Source organism: Cnephaeus nilssonii (genome assembly GCF_951640355.1).
Source record: "Cnephaeus nilssonii genome assembly, chromosome: 15".
In the NCBI taxonomy this organism is placed as follows: Eukaryota; Metazoa; Chordata; class Mammalia; order Chiroptera; family Vespertilionidae; genus Cnephaeus; species Cnephaeus nilssonii.
This window is the reverse complement of record NC_137086.1, coordinates 61,179,513-61,195,608: the sequence shown is the minus strand read 5'-3', so window position 1 is coordinate 61,195,608 and position 16,096 is coordinate 61,179,513. Positions and strand designations below refer to the sequence as shown.

At 48.4% G+C, this 16,096-nt stretch overlaps 1 protein-coding gene across 5 annotated transcripts in view; it reads left to right on the top strand.

The window, feature by feature from the left end:
- The window catches only part of NPHP1 (nephrocystin 1), a 107,882-nt gene that overhangs the window by 66,928 nt on the left and 24,858 nt on the right, over positions 1–16,096 (top strand). For all 5 annotated transcript variants that reach the window (XR_013814633.1, XM_079792103.1, XM_079792102.1 and 2 more), the window contains 2 exons: positions 5,331–5,413; positions 12,594–12,670. Coding sequence is in view for 4 of the 5 variants with exons in the window: in XM_079792103.1 (XP_079648229.1) it covers positions 5,331–5,413; positions 12,594–12,670 (160 nt within the window). In the remaining variant the exon portion in view is untranslated. The remainder of the gene's footprint in view (positions 1–5,330; positions 5,414–12,593; positions 12,671–16,096) is intronic.

Here is a 16,096-nt window from a genome sequence, read left to right as displayed (position 1 = left end):
TATGTTTATTCAAACATTATTTACAATAGCCTAGATATGGAAGCAACCTAAGTGTTTATAAATAGACTATTGGATAAAGAAGATCTGATACATATATACAACAGAATATTACTCAGCCATAAAAAAGAATGAAACCTTGACATTTGCAACAACATAGATGGTTCTTGAGGGCATTATGCTAAGTGAAATAAGCCAGAGAAAGGCAGATACCATATGATTTCGCTTATATGTGGAATCTAAAAATACAGAAACAGGCTCATAGATACAGAGAACAGATTGGTGGTTGCCATGGGTGGCGGATGGGAAGGTGAAAAGAAAGAAAAATGTGGTGCATTCTGAGCAACACCAGAAAACCTTACTACTGTGTAGTGATTTGTGACCAAAAGAAAAGAAAACCCTCTTTGAAAGAAGCTAAGCAACCTCAAATAGGGTATAAGCTGCATATATGTTGAAACTAAACAGGGGCAATGATCATATTTCAAGTTCTAAGCGTTATCTGGCTAATAATATAAATGAAGGATGCCACAATTCCACAGCTATTACCTATAGTCCTAAATATTACTATGAGGTTAGAAGGTGAAAAACAACAACAACAAAGCAATCTATTCCCATAAAATAATTTCCCGAGGCTCAGCTCAAAATTTTCATCTGTATCTCAAGCTAGGAGGGACATATGGCCATCCCTTGCTGAAAAGGAAGTATATTTTAGCTGGGCATATTGCCCTTCCCTCCTTGAAAAAAAAAAGTGAGGTTATAATAGTAGTGAATAAAAGGGAAAAATATTGGGCAGGAAAAAAATCCTACATAATAAAATGGTAATATGTAAATTACCATCACTCCGCTACGCCCACGATTGGGCCAGCAGGAGGCGCAGGGGGCGGGACTCAGGGTGGCCGGGGTAGCTGATTGGGCCAGAAGGACGCTGAGCTCGCAGCGCCTCTGGCGCCGCGAGCTCAGCGTCTGTACCATGGCTGCCGGAGGCTTTCAGAAGGCCTGGGGCGCCTGCGGACAGCCAGCCGGACAGGTCCCCCGCGATCAAAGGCCAAAGCGGGGGACCTGGCCGCCTGTCTGCTCCGGCGCAAGGCCTTTCGAAAGCCTCCGCAGCGCCGGAGGCTTTCGGAAGGCCTGGGGCGCCTGCGGACAGCCAGCCGGACAGGTCCCCCGCGATCAAAGGCCAAAGCGGGGGACCTGGCCGCCTGTCTGCTCCGGCGCAAGGCCTTTCGAAAGCCTCCGCAGCGCCGGAGGCTTTCGGAAGGCCTGGGGCGCCTGCGGACAGCCAGCCGGACAGGTCCCCCGCGATCAAAGGCCAAAGCGGGGGACCTGGCCGCCTGTCTGCTCCGGCGCAAGGCCTTTCGAAAGCCTCCGCAGCGCCGGAGGCTTTCGGAAGGCCTGGGGCGCCTGCGGACAGCCAGCCGGACAGGTCCCCCGCGATCAAAGGCCAAAGCGGGGGACCTGGCCGCCTGTCTGCTCCGGCGCAAGGCCTTTCGAAAGCCTCCGCAGCGCCGGAGGCTTTCGGAAGGCCTGGGGCGCCTGCGGACAGCCAGCCGGACAGGTCCCCCGCGATCAAAGGCCAAAGCGGGGGACCTGGCCGCCTGTCTGCTCCGGCGCAAGGCCTTTCGAAAGCCTCCGCAGCGCCGGAGGCTTTCGGAAGGCCTGGGGCGCCTGCGGACAGCCAGCCGGACAGGTCCCCCGCGATCAAAGGCCAAAGCGGGGGACCTGGCCGCCTGTCTGCTCCGGCGCAAGGCCTTTCGAAAGCCTCCGCAGCGCCGGAGGCTTTCGGAAGGCCTGGGGCGCCTGCGGACAGCCAGCCGGACAGGTCCCCCGCGATCAAAGGCCAAAGCGGGGGACCTGGCCGCCTGTCTGCTCCGGCGCAAGGCCTTTCGAAAGCCTCCGCAGCGCCGGAGGCTTTCGGAAGGCCTGGGGCGCCTGCGGACAGCCAGCCGGACAGGTCCCCCGCGATCAAAGGCCAAAGCGGGGGACCTGGCCGCCTGTCTGCTCCGGCGCAAGGCCTTTCGAAAGCCTCCGCAGCGCCGGAGGCTTTCGGAAGGCCTGGGGCGCCTGCGGACAGCCAGCCGGACAGGTCCCCCGCGATCAAAGGCCAAAGCGGGGGACCTGGCCGCCTGTCTGCTCCGGCGCAAGGCCTTTCGAAAGCCTCCGCAGCGCCGGAGGCTTTCGGAAGGCCTGGGGCGCCTGCGGACAGCCAGCCGGACAGGTCCCCCGCGATCAAAGGCCAAAGCGGGGGACCTGGCCGCCTGTCTGCTCCGGCGCAAGGCCTTTCGAAAGCCTCCGCAGCGCCGGAGGCTTTCGGAAGGCCTGGGGCGCCTGCGGACAGCCAGCCGGACAGGTCCCCCGCGATCAAAGGCCAAAGCGGGGGACCTGGCCGCCTGTCTGCTCCGGCGCAAGGCCTTTCGAAAGCCTCCGCAGCGCCGGAGGCTTTCGGAAGGCCTGGGGCGCCTGCGGACAGCCAGCAGGACAGGTCCCCCGCGATCAAAGGCCAAAGCGGGGGACCTGGCCGCCTGTCTGCTCCGGCGCAAGGCCTTTCGAAAGCCTCCGCAGCGCCGGAGGCTTTCGGAAGGCCTGGGGCGCCTGCGGACAGCCAGCAGGACAGGTCCCCCGCGATCAAAGGCCAAAGCGGGGGACCTGGCCGCCTGTCTGCTCCGGCGCAAGGCCTTTCGAAAGCCTCCGCAGCGCCGGAGGCTTTCGGAAGGCCTGGGGCACCGGCGGACAGCCCGCTGGTGCACCAGGTGCATGATTAAATCATGCACTGGGCCTCTAGTTAAAAATAAACAAATAGATGAGTGTGTTTGTTTATATTTATAGCTTGAGTGAACTCCAGTGCTTTTGAAGAATGAAGATGTGGGAAGGATGGGACTTTGCAGATAGTGGCAGATGTTTGGTGGTGTTCCAACACAGCAGTTTCCCTCTGTCCTAGAGGCAGAGGGCACTTAACCTTGTGAATGTGGGTTCAAATTAAGGGACCAGGAAGAGTGGTGAATTTTTAAAGGGAATACCAGAAACTTGGATTAGTTTAACATCATTTAAACTATTGAACCAGTGGGTGTGGGTCTGTGATAGTAGTTTTTTGTCTCCATAGTCTAATAGTTTGAAAGGTGTAGTATATATACTGGGTGTCATGGTAACCCAGAGAGCCCACTGTTCTTACATCGGGGTCTTACACCATCCTTTCATTTCTCTAAGGCAGATTCATCCGTCTGGGTAATGTGGATAGGATAGGAGAGGAGCAGGTCCCCTGAGTGGGCCCCAGTATTCCCCAGTGGCCTCTGACAGTTAACTGTTGGGCAAAGTTCTGAGCAGGAAAGACCTTTGGATGACTTAACTTGCTCATTTATCTGCCAGGGAGACAAAGCTTCCTGACCTCAGGTGCTGTCGATGTGATTTGAGCTCATCCCATCACCTGTCACTCAGAGGACTGAAGCACCAGCTGCCACCTCATCAGTCAGGTAGAGAGAGAGAGAGAGAGAGAGAGAGAGAGAGAGAGAGAGAGAGAGAGAAACATTGATTTGTTCCACTTATTCATTCATTCATTGGTTGTTTCTTATATGTGCCCTGACTGGGGATCAAACCTCCAATCTTGGTGTATTGGGAGGATGCTCAAACTAATGGAGCTACTTGGCCAGGGCCTCTCAGGTGTAGATATTTTCAGAGGGGTTTGCATATCGCCATGAGCTCTGCAGGTACAAAGGGACTCTGCTGTGTTTCACTTTATTTTCTTGTGAAGAGATTCTTAGTCTAAAGTGAATACTAATTTTGTACCTTTAAAAGGACCTGGTATCCTATCTAATAAAAAGAGCAATATGCAAATTAACCATCACTCCGCTATACCCACAAACCACCCCACCAGCCATGCCCACCAGCCAATCAGGAGTGAGTATGCAAATTAACCCCAACCAAGTTGGCTGCGGCTACTGAGTGAGCAGGAGGGAGGCTTGGGTTTCCCCAGCAACAGAGGAAGACAAGCTTTCCACACACCCTGGTGGGCCGAGGCCTCCACTCCAGGCTACAAAGTTTCAATTATAGAAGATAAATAAATCCCAACAGAAATGGTGGCAGGCACGAAGCTGGAGAGAGTAGGAGGCTAGGGTTGCCCCCAGTGATGGAGGAAGCCAAGCTTTCCGCACAACCTGGCTAGCCCAGGCCTCCGCTTAAGGCTACAAAGTTTCAATTATAGAAGATAAATAAATTCCAACAGAAATGGCTGCTGCCACAGAGCAAGCAGGAGGCTTGGCTTTGCTCCAGGCTACAAAGTTTCAATTGTAGAAGATAAATAAATCCCAGATACCAGGGCCTCTGCTTGGGTTGCCGGGGGGCGTGGCCAGCCTAAAAACCACCACAGGCCCCTCGCCCAGGCCGCCCATGCCCCAAGGGAACCCCCACCCTGACCTGGGACACCCTTCAGGGCAAACCAGCTGGCCCCCACCCATGCACCAGGCCTCTATCCTATCTAATAAAAGAGTACTATGCAAATTGACCATCACTCTAACACACAAGATGGCTGCCCCCATGTGGACACCAGATGGCCACCACAAGATGGCCAGCAGGGGAGGGCAGTTGGGAGTGACCAGGCCTGCAAGGGAGGGCAGTTGGGGGTGACCAGGCTGGCAGAGGAAGGAAGTTGGGGGCGACTGGGCCTGCAGGGAAGGGCAGTTGGGGGAGGGACCCAGGCCTGCAGGGGAGAGAAGTTGGGGGGGGACCAGGCCGGCAGGGGAGGACAGTTAGGGGCAAACAGGCTGGCAGGGGAAGTTAGGCATCAATCAGGCTAGCAGGGGAGTGGTTAGGGGGTGATCAGGCTGGCAGGCAGAAGCAGTTAGGGGCAATCAGGAAGGCAGGCAGGTGAGCAGTTGGGAGCCAGCAGTCCCAGATTGTGAGAGGGATGTCCGACTGCCCGTTTAGGCCTGGGATCGGGCCTAAACGGGCAGTCAGACATCCTTCGAGGAGTCCCAGATTGGAGCGGGTGCAGGCTGGGCTGAGGGACATCCCCCCCCCCCATGCACGAATTTCATGCACCTGGCCTCTAGTGTGATTATAAATTTGACTGCTTCAGTCCTAGCTGGTTTGGTTCAGTGGATAGAGCATTGGCCTGTGGACTGGAGGGTCCAGGGTTTGATTCCTATCAAAGGCACATGCCTGTGTTGCGGGCTCCAGGCAGCCAGTCAATGATTCTGTCTTAATATTGACGTATCTATCTCTCATTCTCCATCTCCCTTCCTCTCTGAAATCAATAAAAATATATTTAAAAAAATTAAATAAATAATTAAACAAATAAATTTGACTGCTTCAGACATTGTTTCATCTATGTTTTTATTCCTTAGTCAACTGGTGAAAGAGGAGAATTAAGCTGTGGCTGGGTGTTTCTTAAACTTTTTGATGCCAATGGAATTCCTATTCCAGCAAAGTAAGTTGGTTATATATTCCTTCTAAATGGGTAACTTTGTAGATCAGTTTTTAGAATCTAGATTTGCCAGATGTATGCTCTGTTAGCATTTCAGTAGCTTATGGGGAGAAGGCTTTGAATCTGCTTTTATGTTCCTTCAGGTAGGGTATGAAAACAGCATGTAAGTCTCATGCTAGGGAGGGGAAGTGACACATAGAAAAGGGATTTTAAAAGATGTTTGTACAAACTGTCTGCTGAGAATATTCTTCAGTCATTTTGTGTGGGATTAGTACTTTTCACAGTGCTGAAACAGCCCAGTCCCCACCAAAACGAGGGAAAGCTAAGTTCAGGGTCCCCAGGGCCTCTGTGATTCTGCATTTCTTCTGTAGGTGGAATATTGAACTTGTTATGGCAGCCACAGTAAGCACATTTGAAACTTAAGACCAAAAGGTGGGTTTTTGGTCAAGATGGTGGTGTAGGCAAACACAGCACGCTCCTCCTCCCACAACTACATCTAATTATAACTAAACTACAGAACAACCATCATTCAGAACCACTTAATATCTGGATGAATGGAAGTCCTACAACCAGGGACTTAAAGAAGAAACCATATTGAGACTGGTAGGAGGGCTGGAGACACAGAATAGGCTTGTCCCACACCCTATGTGTGCTGGATATAATTTGGGAGGGATATCTTGGTTGCTGAAATCCCTCCTGAGGAGTGAGGGGTCCCAGCCTCACACCAGGCCCCAAAGCCCATGTTCCAGTGCCAGAAGAGAAGTCCCCATTACTTCTGGCTATAAAAACTAGTGGGGAGTGTGACTGAGTGAGACAAAGGCTGCTGGAGTCCCAGGCAGGTCCTTTTTTTTTTTTACTTTATAATATACTAGAGTCCCGGTGCACAAAATTTGTGCACAGGGGTGGGGTGGGTGGGCAGTCGGACATCGCTCTCACAATCCAGGACTGTTGGCTCCCAACTGCTCGCCTGCCTGCTTTCCTGATTGCCCCTAACCGCTTCCACCTGCCAGCCTGATCACCCCCTAACCACTCCCCTGCTAGCCTGATTGATGCCTAACTGCTTCCCTGCCAGCCTGTTTTCCCCTAACTGCCCTCCCCTTCAGGCCTGGTCACCCCTAACTGCCATCCCCTGCAGGCCTGGTCCCCCCCAACTGCTCTTCCTCTGCAGACCTGGGTCACCCCCAACTGCCCTCCCTTGCTGGCCATCTTGTGCCGACCATCTTGTGTGTACATGGGGACAGGATCTTTGACCACATGGGGGCAGCCATCTTGTGTGTTAGAGTGTTGGTCAATCTGCGTATTACTCTTTTATTAGATAGGTAGAGGCCTGGTGCATGGGTGGAGGCCAGCAGGTTTGCCCTGAAGGGTGTCCTGGATCAGGGTGGGGGTTCCCTTGGATGGGGCAGCCTGGGCGAGGGGCCTGTGGTGGTTTGCAGGCCGGCCACGTCCCCTGGCAACCCAAGCGGAGGCCCTGGTATCTGGGGTTTATTTACCTTCTACAATTGAAACTTTGTAGCCTGGAGTGGAGCCAAGCCTTCTGCTCGCTCCGTGGATGCAGCCATTTCTGTTGGGACTTATGTATCTAATGTAATTGAAACTTTGTAGCCTTAAGTGGAGGCCTGGGCTGGCCAGGGCTGCAGAAGCTTAGCTTCCTCCATTGCCAGGGGCAACCCTTGCCTCCCGCTCTTTCCAGCTCTGCCGCCATTTCTGTTTGGATTTGTTTACCTTCTATAATTGAAACTTTGTAGCCTTGAGTGGAGGCCTAGGCCAGCAAGGGTAGGCGGAAAGCTTGTCTTCCTCTGTTGCCGGGGAAACCCAAGCCTCCCTCCTGCTCTCTGTGGTGGTAGCCATCTTGGTTGGGTTTATTTGCATATTTGCTCCTGATTGGCTGGTGGGCATGGTTGGTGGGCGTGGCTTATTGGTGTAGCGAAGGTATGGTCAATTTGCATATTGCTCTTTTATTGGGTAGGATTTTTATTGATTTCAGAGAGGAAGGGAGAGGGAGAGAGAGATGGAAACATCAATGATGACAGAGAATCATTTATCAGCTGCCTCCTGTATGTCCCCTACTGGGGATCGAGCCTGCAACCTGAGCATGTGCTCCTGACTGGAATTGAACCCTGGATCCTTTAGTCCACAGGCTGACACTCAATCCACTGAGTCAAACCAACTAGGGCCCAGGCAGTTCCTCTTAAAGAGTCTGTGCATGGACTTAGACTTGCTCCCTGTGAATTCTAACACTGGGGCAGCAGCTGGAAAGTCATCATAGACGTATGGGAAGGAACTGAATTGTTTATCATCAGGGCAAGAGATAGAGGGACAACTTTGGACAAAAGTGCTGGCAGAGGCCATTGTTCTTTTTCCAAAACCACTGACCCCCAAAGAGCTGTCAGGCAGGTGCCATACCTGAGTCTCCATCAACCTGGTTAACACTGTTCACATCACCCTGGTGATTCCCTGAGACTACCCACACTCAACTTGTGGACCCACCCAAGTCATTTCCAGTTTTTTTTTTGTTTGTTTTTTTACACAAACTGCCTGTCTTGGCTCCTGCTGTAGACTTTCCTAAAGCCTCTCAACGGTTCACAAATTGCAGACAGGCAGCATCTGGCCTTGGTGTGTCTTGTACCTCTTGCTAAGTGGCTCCAAGCCTGGCACTAGTGGCAGCTGATCTTGGTTTGCAACTTGGCCTCTCCTGGGGACTTTTTAAAAAAATATATATTTTATTGACTTTTTTACAGAGAGGAAGGGAGAGGGATAGAGTTAGAAACATCAATGAGAGAGAAACATCAATCAGCTGCTTCCTGCACACCCCCCACTGGGAATGTGCCCACAACCAAGGTACATGCCCTTGACTGGAATCGAACCTGGGACCCTTCAGTCCACAGGCCGATGCTCTATCGCTGAGACAAACTGGTCAGGGCTCTCCTGGGGACTTTTAAGCCCAACACAAGTAGCAGCCATCTGCAGATCCATAGCTTGTGATGGGTGGTGCCAGGCAGGGCACAAGTGGTTGCTGACCTTGCACCTCCTGGGAGGCCCCAGAGCTAGTGCACCAACAGACAGCTTCAGACCATGTCAATTACAACCCCACCACCTCCACGAGTGACATACTCAAGGGGTGGACTCAGTGAGCATCAAAGCCCCACTTAAGCAAGCCCTGCTTTATTGGGTTAGCTCCTGCATAGCAGCTCCTCTATTGTAGTTGCTACCAGTCTTTGCAGTCAGTTGGCCTGAGGATCAGTCCCTCCTAGTGATGCTAATAGCAATCAAGGCTTAACTACAGCAGGATAGTGCATACAGTATGCACAGAGGTGCACCTGGAGCTTCCAGCTCGGGTGACTGTGGAGGCTGTACAACTGGGCCCTACAGGACACACACTACATAAGGTCACTTTACCAATTCCAGGAGACATCGCAGCTCTACCTAATACATAAAAACAAACACAGGGCAGGAAAAAACAAACAAACAAACAAACAAACAAACAAAAAACAAACAAACACAGGAAAGCAGCCAAAATGTGGAGACAAAAAAATAGGTCCCATATGAAAGAATAGGTGATATCTCCAGAGAAAGAACAAAATGAAATGGAGGCAAGCAAACAAACTAACAAAAAATAATGGTTATAAGGATGCTCAAAAAAATTAGTGGGAACTTAAACAGCATGAAAAAGGACTTAGAAGCCATAAAATAGGACCAGTCAGTAATGAAAGGTATACTAAAATGAATAATTTACAGGGAATCAACAACAAAGTAGAGGAAGCCGAGAATCAAATCAGTGATTTAGAATAGTATAAGGAAGCAAAAAACAGCCAATCAGAACAGCAAAAAGAAAAAAGAATAAAAAAATATGAAGAGTGTAAGGAGCCTCTGGGACAATTTTGCATCATGGGGTGCTGTTAAGGAGAAGAGAGGGAGCAAGAAATTGAAAACAGATTTGAAAAAGTAATGACAGAAAACTTCCCTTACCTGGTAAAAGAAATAGACATTCAAGCCCAAGAAGCACAGAGTGTCCCAAATAAGATGAACCCAAAGAGGCCCACACCAAGACACATTATAATTAAAATGCCAAAGGTTAAAGACAAAGAGAGAATCTTAAAAGCAGCAAAACAAAAGGATTTAGTTACCTACAAGGGAGCACCCATACCACTGTCAGCTGATTTCTCAACAGAAACTTTGCAGGCCAGAAGGGAGTGGCAAGAAATACTCAAAGTGATGAAAAGCAAGTTCCTACAACAAGATTACCCAGCAAAGCTATTACTTAGAATTGAAAGACATATAAAGAGCTTCACAGACAAGAGAAAGCTAAAGGTTGGAATTATCACCATCAAACCAGTATTGTATGAAATATTAAAGGGTTTTCTTTAAGAAAAGAAGAAAAAAGATAAACAAGTATGAACAATTAAGTGGCAATAAATACATACTTATCAACAATTATATCTAAAAAACAAAATCAGTGAACAAGTGGAACAGTAACAAACTCATAGTTGCAGGGAACACTTTCATGGTTGCCAGATGGGAGGAGAGATCGAGGGATGGGTGAAAAAGATGAAGGGTTTAAGAAGTACAAATTGGTTGTTACAGAATAGTCATAGGGATGTAAAGTACAGCATAGGAAATATAGTCAATAAAATTCCAATAGCTATGTATGGTGTCAGATGGGTATGAAATTTATTGGGATGATCACTTAGGACAGTGGTCGGCAAACTGCGGCTCGCGAGCCACATGTGGCTCTTTGGCCCCTTGAGTTTTTAGCAAAGGCCAGCTTAGAAGTACCCTAATTAAGTTAATAACAATGTACCTACCTATATAGTTTAAGTTTAAAAAATTTGGCTCTCAAAATAAATTTCAGTCGTTATACTGTTGATATTTGGCTCTGTTGACTAGTGAGTTTGCCGACCACTGACTTAGGAAGTTGTATAATGTCTAATGGGTGTGTGTGTGTGTGTGTGTGTGTGTGTGTGTGTGTGTGTGTGTGTATGCACCTGAAACTAATATAATATTGTATGTCAGCTGTAATTCAATAATAAAAGTGATTAAATGGCAAAAAAAGACCAAATGGCAAACTGGTAGCAAATATTTATAATACAGAATGGGGAAAAGTAGGTTTATAGTGTTGCATATGCAAAACAATTTATTCTTGCATTATTTATTCATTATTGTATTATTTTCTTTTTTTTTTCTTAATCCTCACCTGAGGATATTTTTTTCCATTGATTTTTAGAGAAAGTGGAAGGGAGGGAGGAGAGAGAGGAGAAAAAGGAGAGAAAGGAAGAGAGAGAGAGAGGGAGAGAGAGAAAAGCATTGATGTGAGAGAGATACATCGGTTGGTTGATTTCTGCATGTGCCCCTGGTGGGGCTGGGGAATGAACCTGCAACCCAGGTAATGCCCTTGAGTGAGAATGGAACCTGTGACCCTTTGGTATGTGGGCTGACGCTCTAACCACGGAACACACTGGGCAAAGACAATTACCTTTTAAAATGGGCACACACATAGAAATCTAACCTTAAAATGGGCACACACTCACATACTATAAATCTAAGTCTAGGATATAGACAGGAAATTCACAGAGAGATACAGGTGGGCAGTCAGGAAGAAGATGATGAAGATCCCAGATTTGCATAAAATTCAGGGCTCTAGTCCTGCTGTGCCTTGTAACTGTAAGTCTCCAAGCCAGAGTTGCCCCCAATTTTTGAATGGGGAATTATCATAGTTTTTAACCCCAAATGTTTAATTCAGGTAATGCTCCCCCCTCCACCTCTGCTGACACCTCAGAGTGGATGGGGCCTCCTTACCACAGGATGGAGGTGAAAGTCCTCACTGTGCTAGTCCTCTGATGTCACCAGGCAGGAGACGGGGCACTTTATTACCTGGCCCTCCTACCCAGAAGCCCAGGCTTCTTATGATTTTGGGGGTTTTGTTTTTATTTTTTAAAATATATTTTATTGATTTCTTACAGAGAGGAAGGGAGAGGGATAGAGAGTTAGAAACATCGATGAGAGAGAAACATTGATCAGCGGCCTCCTACACACCTCATACTGGGAATGTGCCCGCAACCAAGGTACATGCCCTTGACCGGAATCGAACCTGGGACCATTTAGTCCGCAGGCCGACGCTCTATCTACTGAGCCAAACCGGTTAGGGCAGGGGGTTTTGTTTTTATGTATTGTTCAGTGCTAATATCTTGGTCATTTTATTTGAGTGCTTCGTTTCTTTTCTTTTTAAAAAATCTTTATTGTTGAGATTATTAATGTTCATGGTTTTAGTTGTACTTGGTAGGAAGGAATGGTATGTCTATTCAATCTTTGCTAAAGCCACAGCTATTTTTTTAAATTTGGTGGAGGCCTGAGGCCTCTGTATTAATATAGAAACATTTCCAATGTATATTTTTACATGAAAAAGCAAGTGGCAGGATAGGATGTGTACTGTCACTCCACTCTGGTCCACGAAGAACTGCGTTTGTGCGCCTTCGTGGGGGGGGGGGGGGGGGGGTATGTGAACTGTTCCCAAGGCTGCCCCTAGAGCAGGAGTGGGGACTGGCAGCAGGATTAGAGAGGCCTTTTACCTCCTTCCTGCTTCTACACTTCGGCAGTTTGTAACTTTAAAAGAAAAGTCTTCAGTTTGGGATTCACTGTGGAATGTATTTGTTTGCATTTGCATAGAATAAGATAGGGCAAGGGACTACCAAACTAGAGGGGAAGGAGGTGGCTGTCACTTTTTCCTTATTATTTCTAGGCCATTGAAACTTTTTACTACAATCTGCATGTTACTTTTATATTTTATTTATTTATTACTTTTATATTTTAAAAATCATATAAAGTCATATTGGCTATTTAAAAAATTATCTTCATTGTTGAAAGTATTAAAGATGTTCCTCCCCCGCCCCATTGACCCCTCCACCGCACCCATCCCCCCGCATCCCCTCTCCCAGGCCATACTGGCTTTATTTCGAATGATGATTCAAAATATTTTAACAACATTAATAATATTTTTCATGCTAATGTGGAAAATGTATTTCTACGGTTCATAGGTAAGAAAGAGACTTATTTACTGACCTGATGCCCCGCAGAAGGGTCAGCTTCCATTCTCACTCATCAATGACACAAAGATATCTGTGCTGAAAAGGGATTGACTCAGGACGCCCACCACAGGTCTCGGTCACAGCATACCCTTCTTTTGTAGGACTTACGAGCTCCTCCTGAACGGTGGCACCCCTTATGAAAAAGGTGTGGAAGTGGACCCTTCGGCATCCAGAAGAGGTACAGCTCTCACGGGGCACCTTCCTTCCCTGCCTTAGAGATCAAGCAAACGGGAGGCATCTGAGAAGATAGCTGTGTTCTAACACAAATAGGAAGTTCATGTTTTAAAAATGTATTGTTCAATGCTAACATCTTGGTCATTTTATTTGAGTGCTTCGTTTCTTTTCTTTTTTAAAATCTTCATTGTTGAGATTATTATAGATGTCCCTCTTTTTTCCTCCCATAGCTCCCCTCCACCTGGTTCCCACCCCACCCAGGCCTTTGCCATCCTATTGTCTGTGTTCATACATGTCTAATCTCTTCTCGCACCCCCACACCCTTTCCTCTGAGAATCATCAGTCTGTTCTATTTCCATGCCCCTGATTCTATTCCATTCACAGGTTTATTCTGTTTATCAGATTTTTTATTTATTTGATTTTTAGATTCACTTGTTGATAGATACATATTTGTTGTCACTTTGTTGTTCATATTTTTTATCTTTACCTTTTTCTTCTTCTTCCTCTTCTTAAAGAATACCCTTCAGCATTTCATATAATACTGGTTTGGTGGTGATGAACTCCTTTAGCTTTTTCTTGTCTGTGAAGCTCTTTATCTGACCTTCAATTCTAAACGATAGCTTTGCTGGGTAGAGTATTTTTGGTTGTAGGTTCTTGCTATTTATCATTTTGAATATTTCTTGCCACTCCCATCTGGCCTGCATAGTTTCTGTTGAGAAATCAGCTGACAGTCATATGGTTACTCCCTTATAGGTAACTAACTGTTTTTCTCTTGCTGCTTTTAAGATTCTCTCTTTGTCTTTTGCCCTTGGCATTTTAATTATGATGTGTCTTGTTGTGGTCCTTTTTGGATTCCTCTTGTTTGAGGTTCTCTGTACTTCCTGAATTTGTAAGTCTATTTCTTTCACCAGGTGGGGGAAGTTTTCTGTCATTATTTCTTCAAATAAATTTTCAGTATTTTGCTCTCTCTAGTCTTCTTTTACCCCCATAATTTGGGTGTTGGTAGGCTTGAAGTTGTCCCAGAGGCTCCTTACACTATCTTTTTTTTTTTAAATTTCTTTATTGATTAAGGTGTCACATATTTGTCCTCATCCCCCCATTCCCATCCCACACCCCTCCCCATGGATGCCCCAACCCCCTGTTGAACTTAACCATTGGTTAGGCTCATATGCATGCACACAAGTCCTTTGGTTGATCTCTCCCCCCTCCCCCCACCCTCCCCTATCCTCCCTCTGAGGCCCGATAGTCCGATCAATGCCTCCTTGTTTCTGGTTCTGTTCTTGTTCATCAGTCTATGTTGTTCATCATTTCCCCTAGATGAGCGAGATCATGTGTCACTAGAGATATACTTATATGAACTGAATGTGAGATGAGCAATAATAGTTATGCTGACAGGCAAATGAATCAGTCTGTAGTGAGTTTCTTTCTGGACCAACAATTCTTTTGAGACCCAATATCAATGCCCACCAGTTCCTTATGTGTACATGTCGGCACTGACCTCTCAGCTCTGGATGGTGGACAAATGGTGGTAATGCAGGTTCGATTCCCTCTGGTTGGGTCTCGGCCGGACCCAGGGGCACGGCTTCATCTGGACCCAGGGGCACGTGGCCTCACCCGGACCCAGGGGGTGCGTGGCCTCACCTGGACCCAGGTGCGCGCGGCTTCCCCCGGACCCGGGACCCAGCCTCACCCGGATCCAGGGGCACATGGCCTCACCTGGACCCGGGATCCAGCTTCACCCAGACCCAGGGGCGCATGGCCTCACCTGGACCCAGGGGCGCGTGGCCTCACCCGGACCCAGGGGCGCGTGGCCTCTCCCAGACCTCCTTACACTATCTTCATATTTTTGGATTCTTTTTTCTTTTTGCTCTTCTGGTTGGTGTTTTTTGCTTCCTTGTACTTCAAAACATTGATTTGATTCTCGGGATCCTCTATTCTACTGTTGGATCCCTGTATATTATTCTTTATTCCAGTCAGTGTATGGTTAATTTCTGACTGGTCCTTTTCCATTTTTTTCTTCTTTTTGCATTGTAAGATCCTTAAAAGTCTCACTAAATTCTTCGGAGGTTTCTAGAAGATTCTTGAAACCTTATAACCGTGGTTTTGAACTCTATATCCAGTAGTTTGCTTTCTTCCATTTCTTTCATTCGTGACCTGTTTCTTTGTCTCTCCATTTTGGCTGCTTCCCTATGTTTGTTTCTATGTATTGGGTAGCTGCTAAGTCTCTTTGAGTTGTTAGAGTGGCCTTGTGTGGTAGGTGTCCTATGGGGCCCAGTGGCTCAGCCTCCCTAGTCACCTGAGGTGAACACTCTTGGTGCACCCCTTTGTGGGCTGTGTGCACAGTTTTGTTGTAGTTGAGCCTTGATTGCTGTTGGTGTCACTAGGAGAAATTGACCTCCAGGCCAATTGGCTGTGGGAACCACCTGTGACTACAGTGGGAGAGCTGCTGTGCAGGAGACACCCTAATGGAGAAGGACTTCAGTGGGGCTTTGGTGCTTCAGTGGGACTTTAGTGCTCACTGAGTCTGCCCCTTGAGTTTGTCACTTATGGATGTAAAGAGTTATAATCTGGTATGGTCTCACACTGGTACACTGGCTCTTGGGTCTCCTGGGAGGTGCAAAGTCAGCCACTGCCTGGGGCCACCAGCAGGAGCTACAGAGAGATCTGCAGATTCCTCCTCTTTGTATCGGGTTTGGAAGTACCCAGATGAGGCCCAGCTGTGAAGCAAGGCAGGCTGGTGCTGGTGCTGGTGCTGGTTTTTTGGGCCTTTTATTGATAGGTTTGCAGCTCCCTGACCCAGCTGCAACTTGTTTAACAGAGTTTTTGCCTGAGAAAGGACAGTCCATTCATATGCAAAAGCAGCTGTGCACAGCTTGGGTGGGGTTGTAAATTGGGTGGGGCGGGGTCTCAGGGATCTCCAGGGCAGAGCAAACAGAAATGGCTGCCAGTCAGCTCTGCACCAAGGAGGTCCCAGCACAGGAACAGTGACTGCTGCGAGCACCTCCGTCTGGAAGAAAGCTGCCCTGAGGTCCTACCCTGATGCCAGACAGTCCAGTTTCTCCCTATATGTGACTGGGTCCCCCAGAGCCTCACCCAGCACTGGAGCTCAGAAGAAGTGGGAGCTTGTAAATTCATTTCATGGTGCTGGCCTTTTAAGAGGAGTAGCTGGGTCTTCAACAGCCTGTTTATCACTCAGCCCCAATCCACACTGGTTTTTACAGTCCGTAGTGCTTACGGCTCATAGAAACTTATTTTCCCAGCTCTGGGACCCTGGGCTGGGGGTCTGGTGTGGGACTGGGATCCCTCGCTCCTCCAGGCGGCCTCTGCAGAGGTTAGCTCCCTCCTGATTAAAAAAGCAGAGGCGATCTCCCTCCTGATTAAAAAAGTGGCACACCTGGGTGCCGGACCAGCCTGTTCTGCACCTCCACAC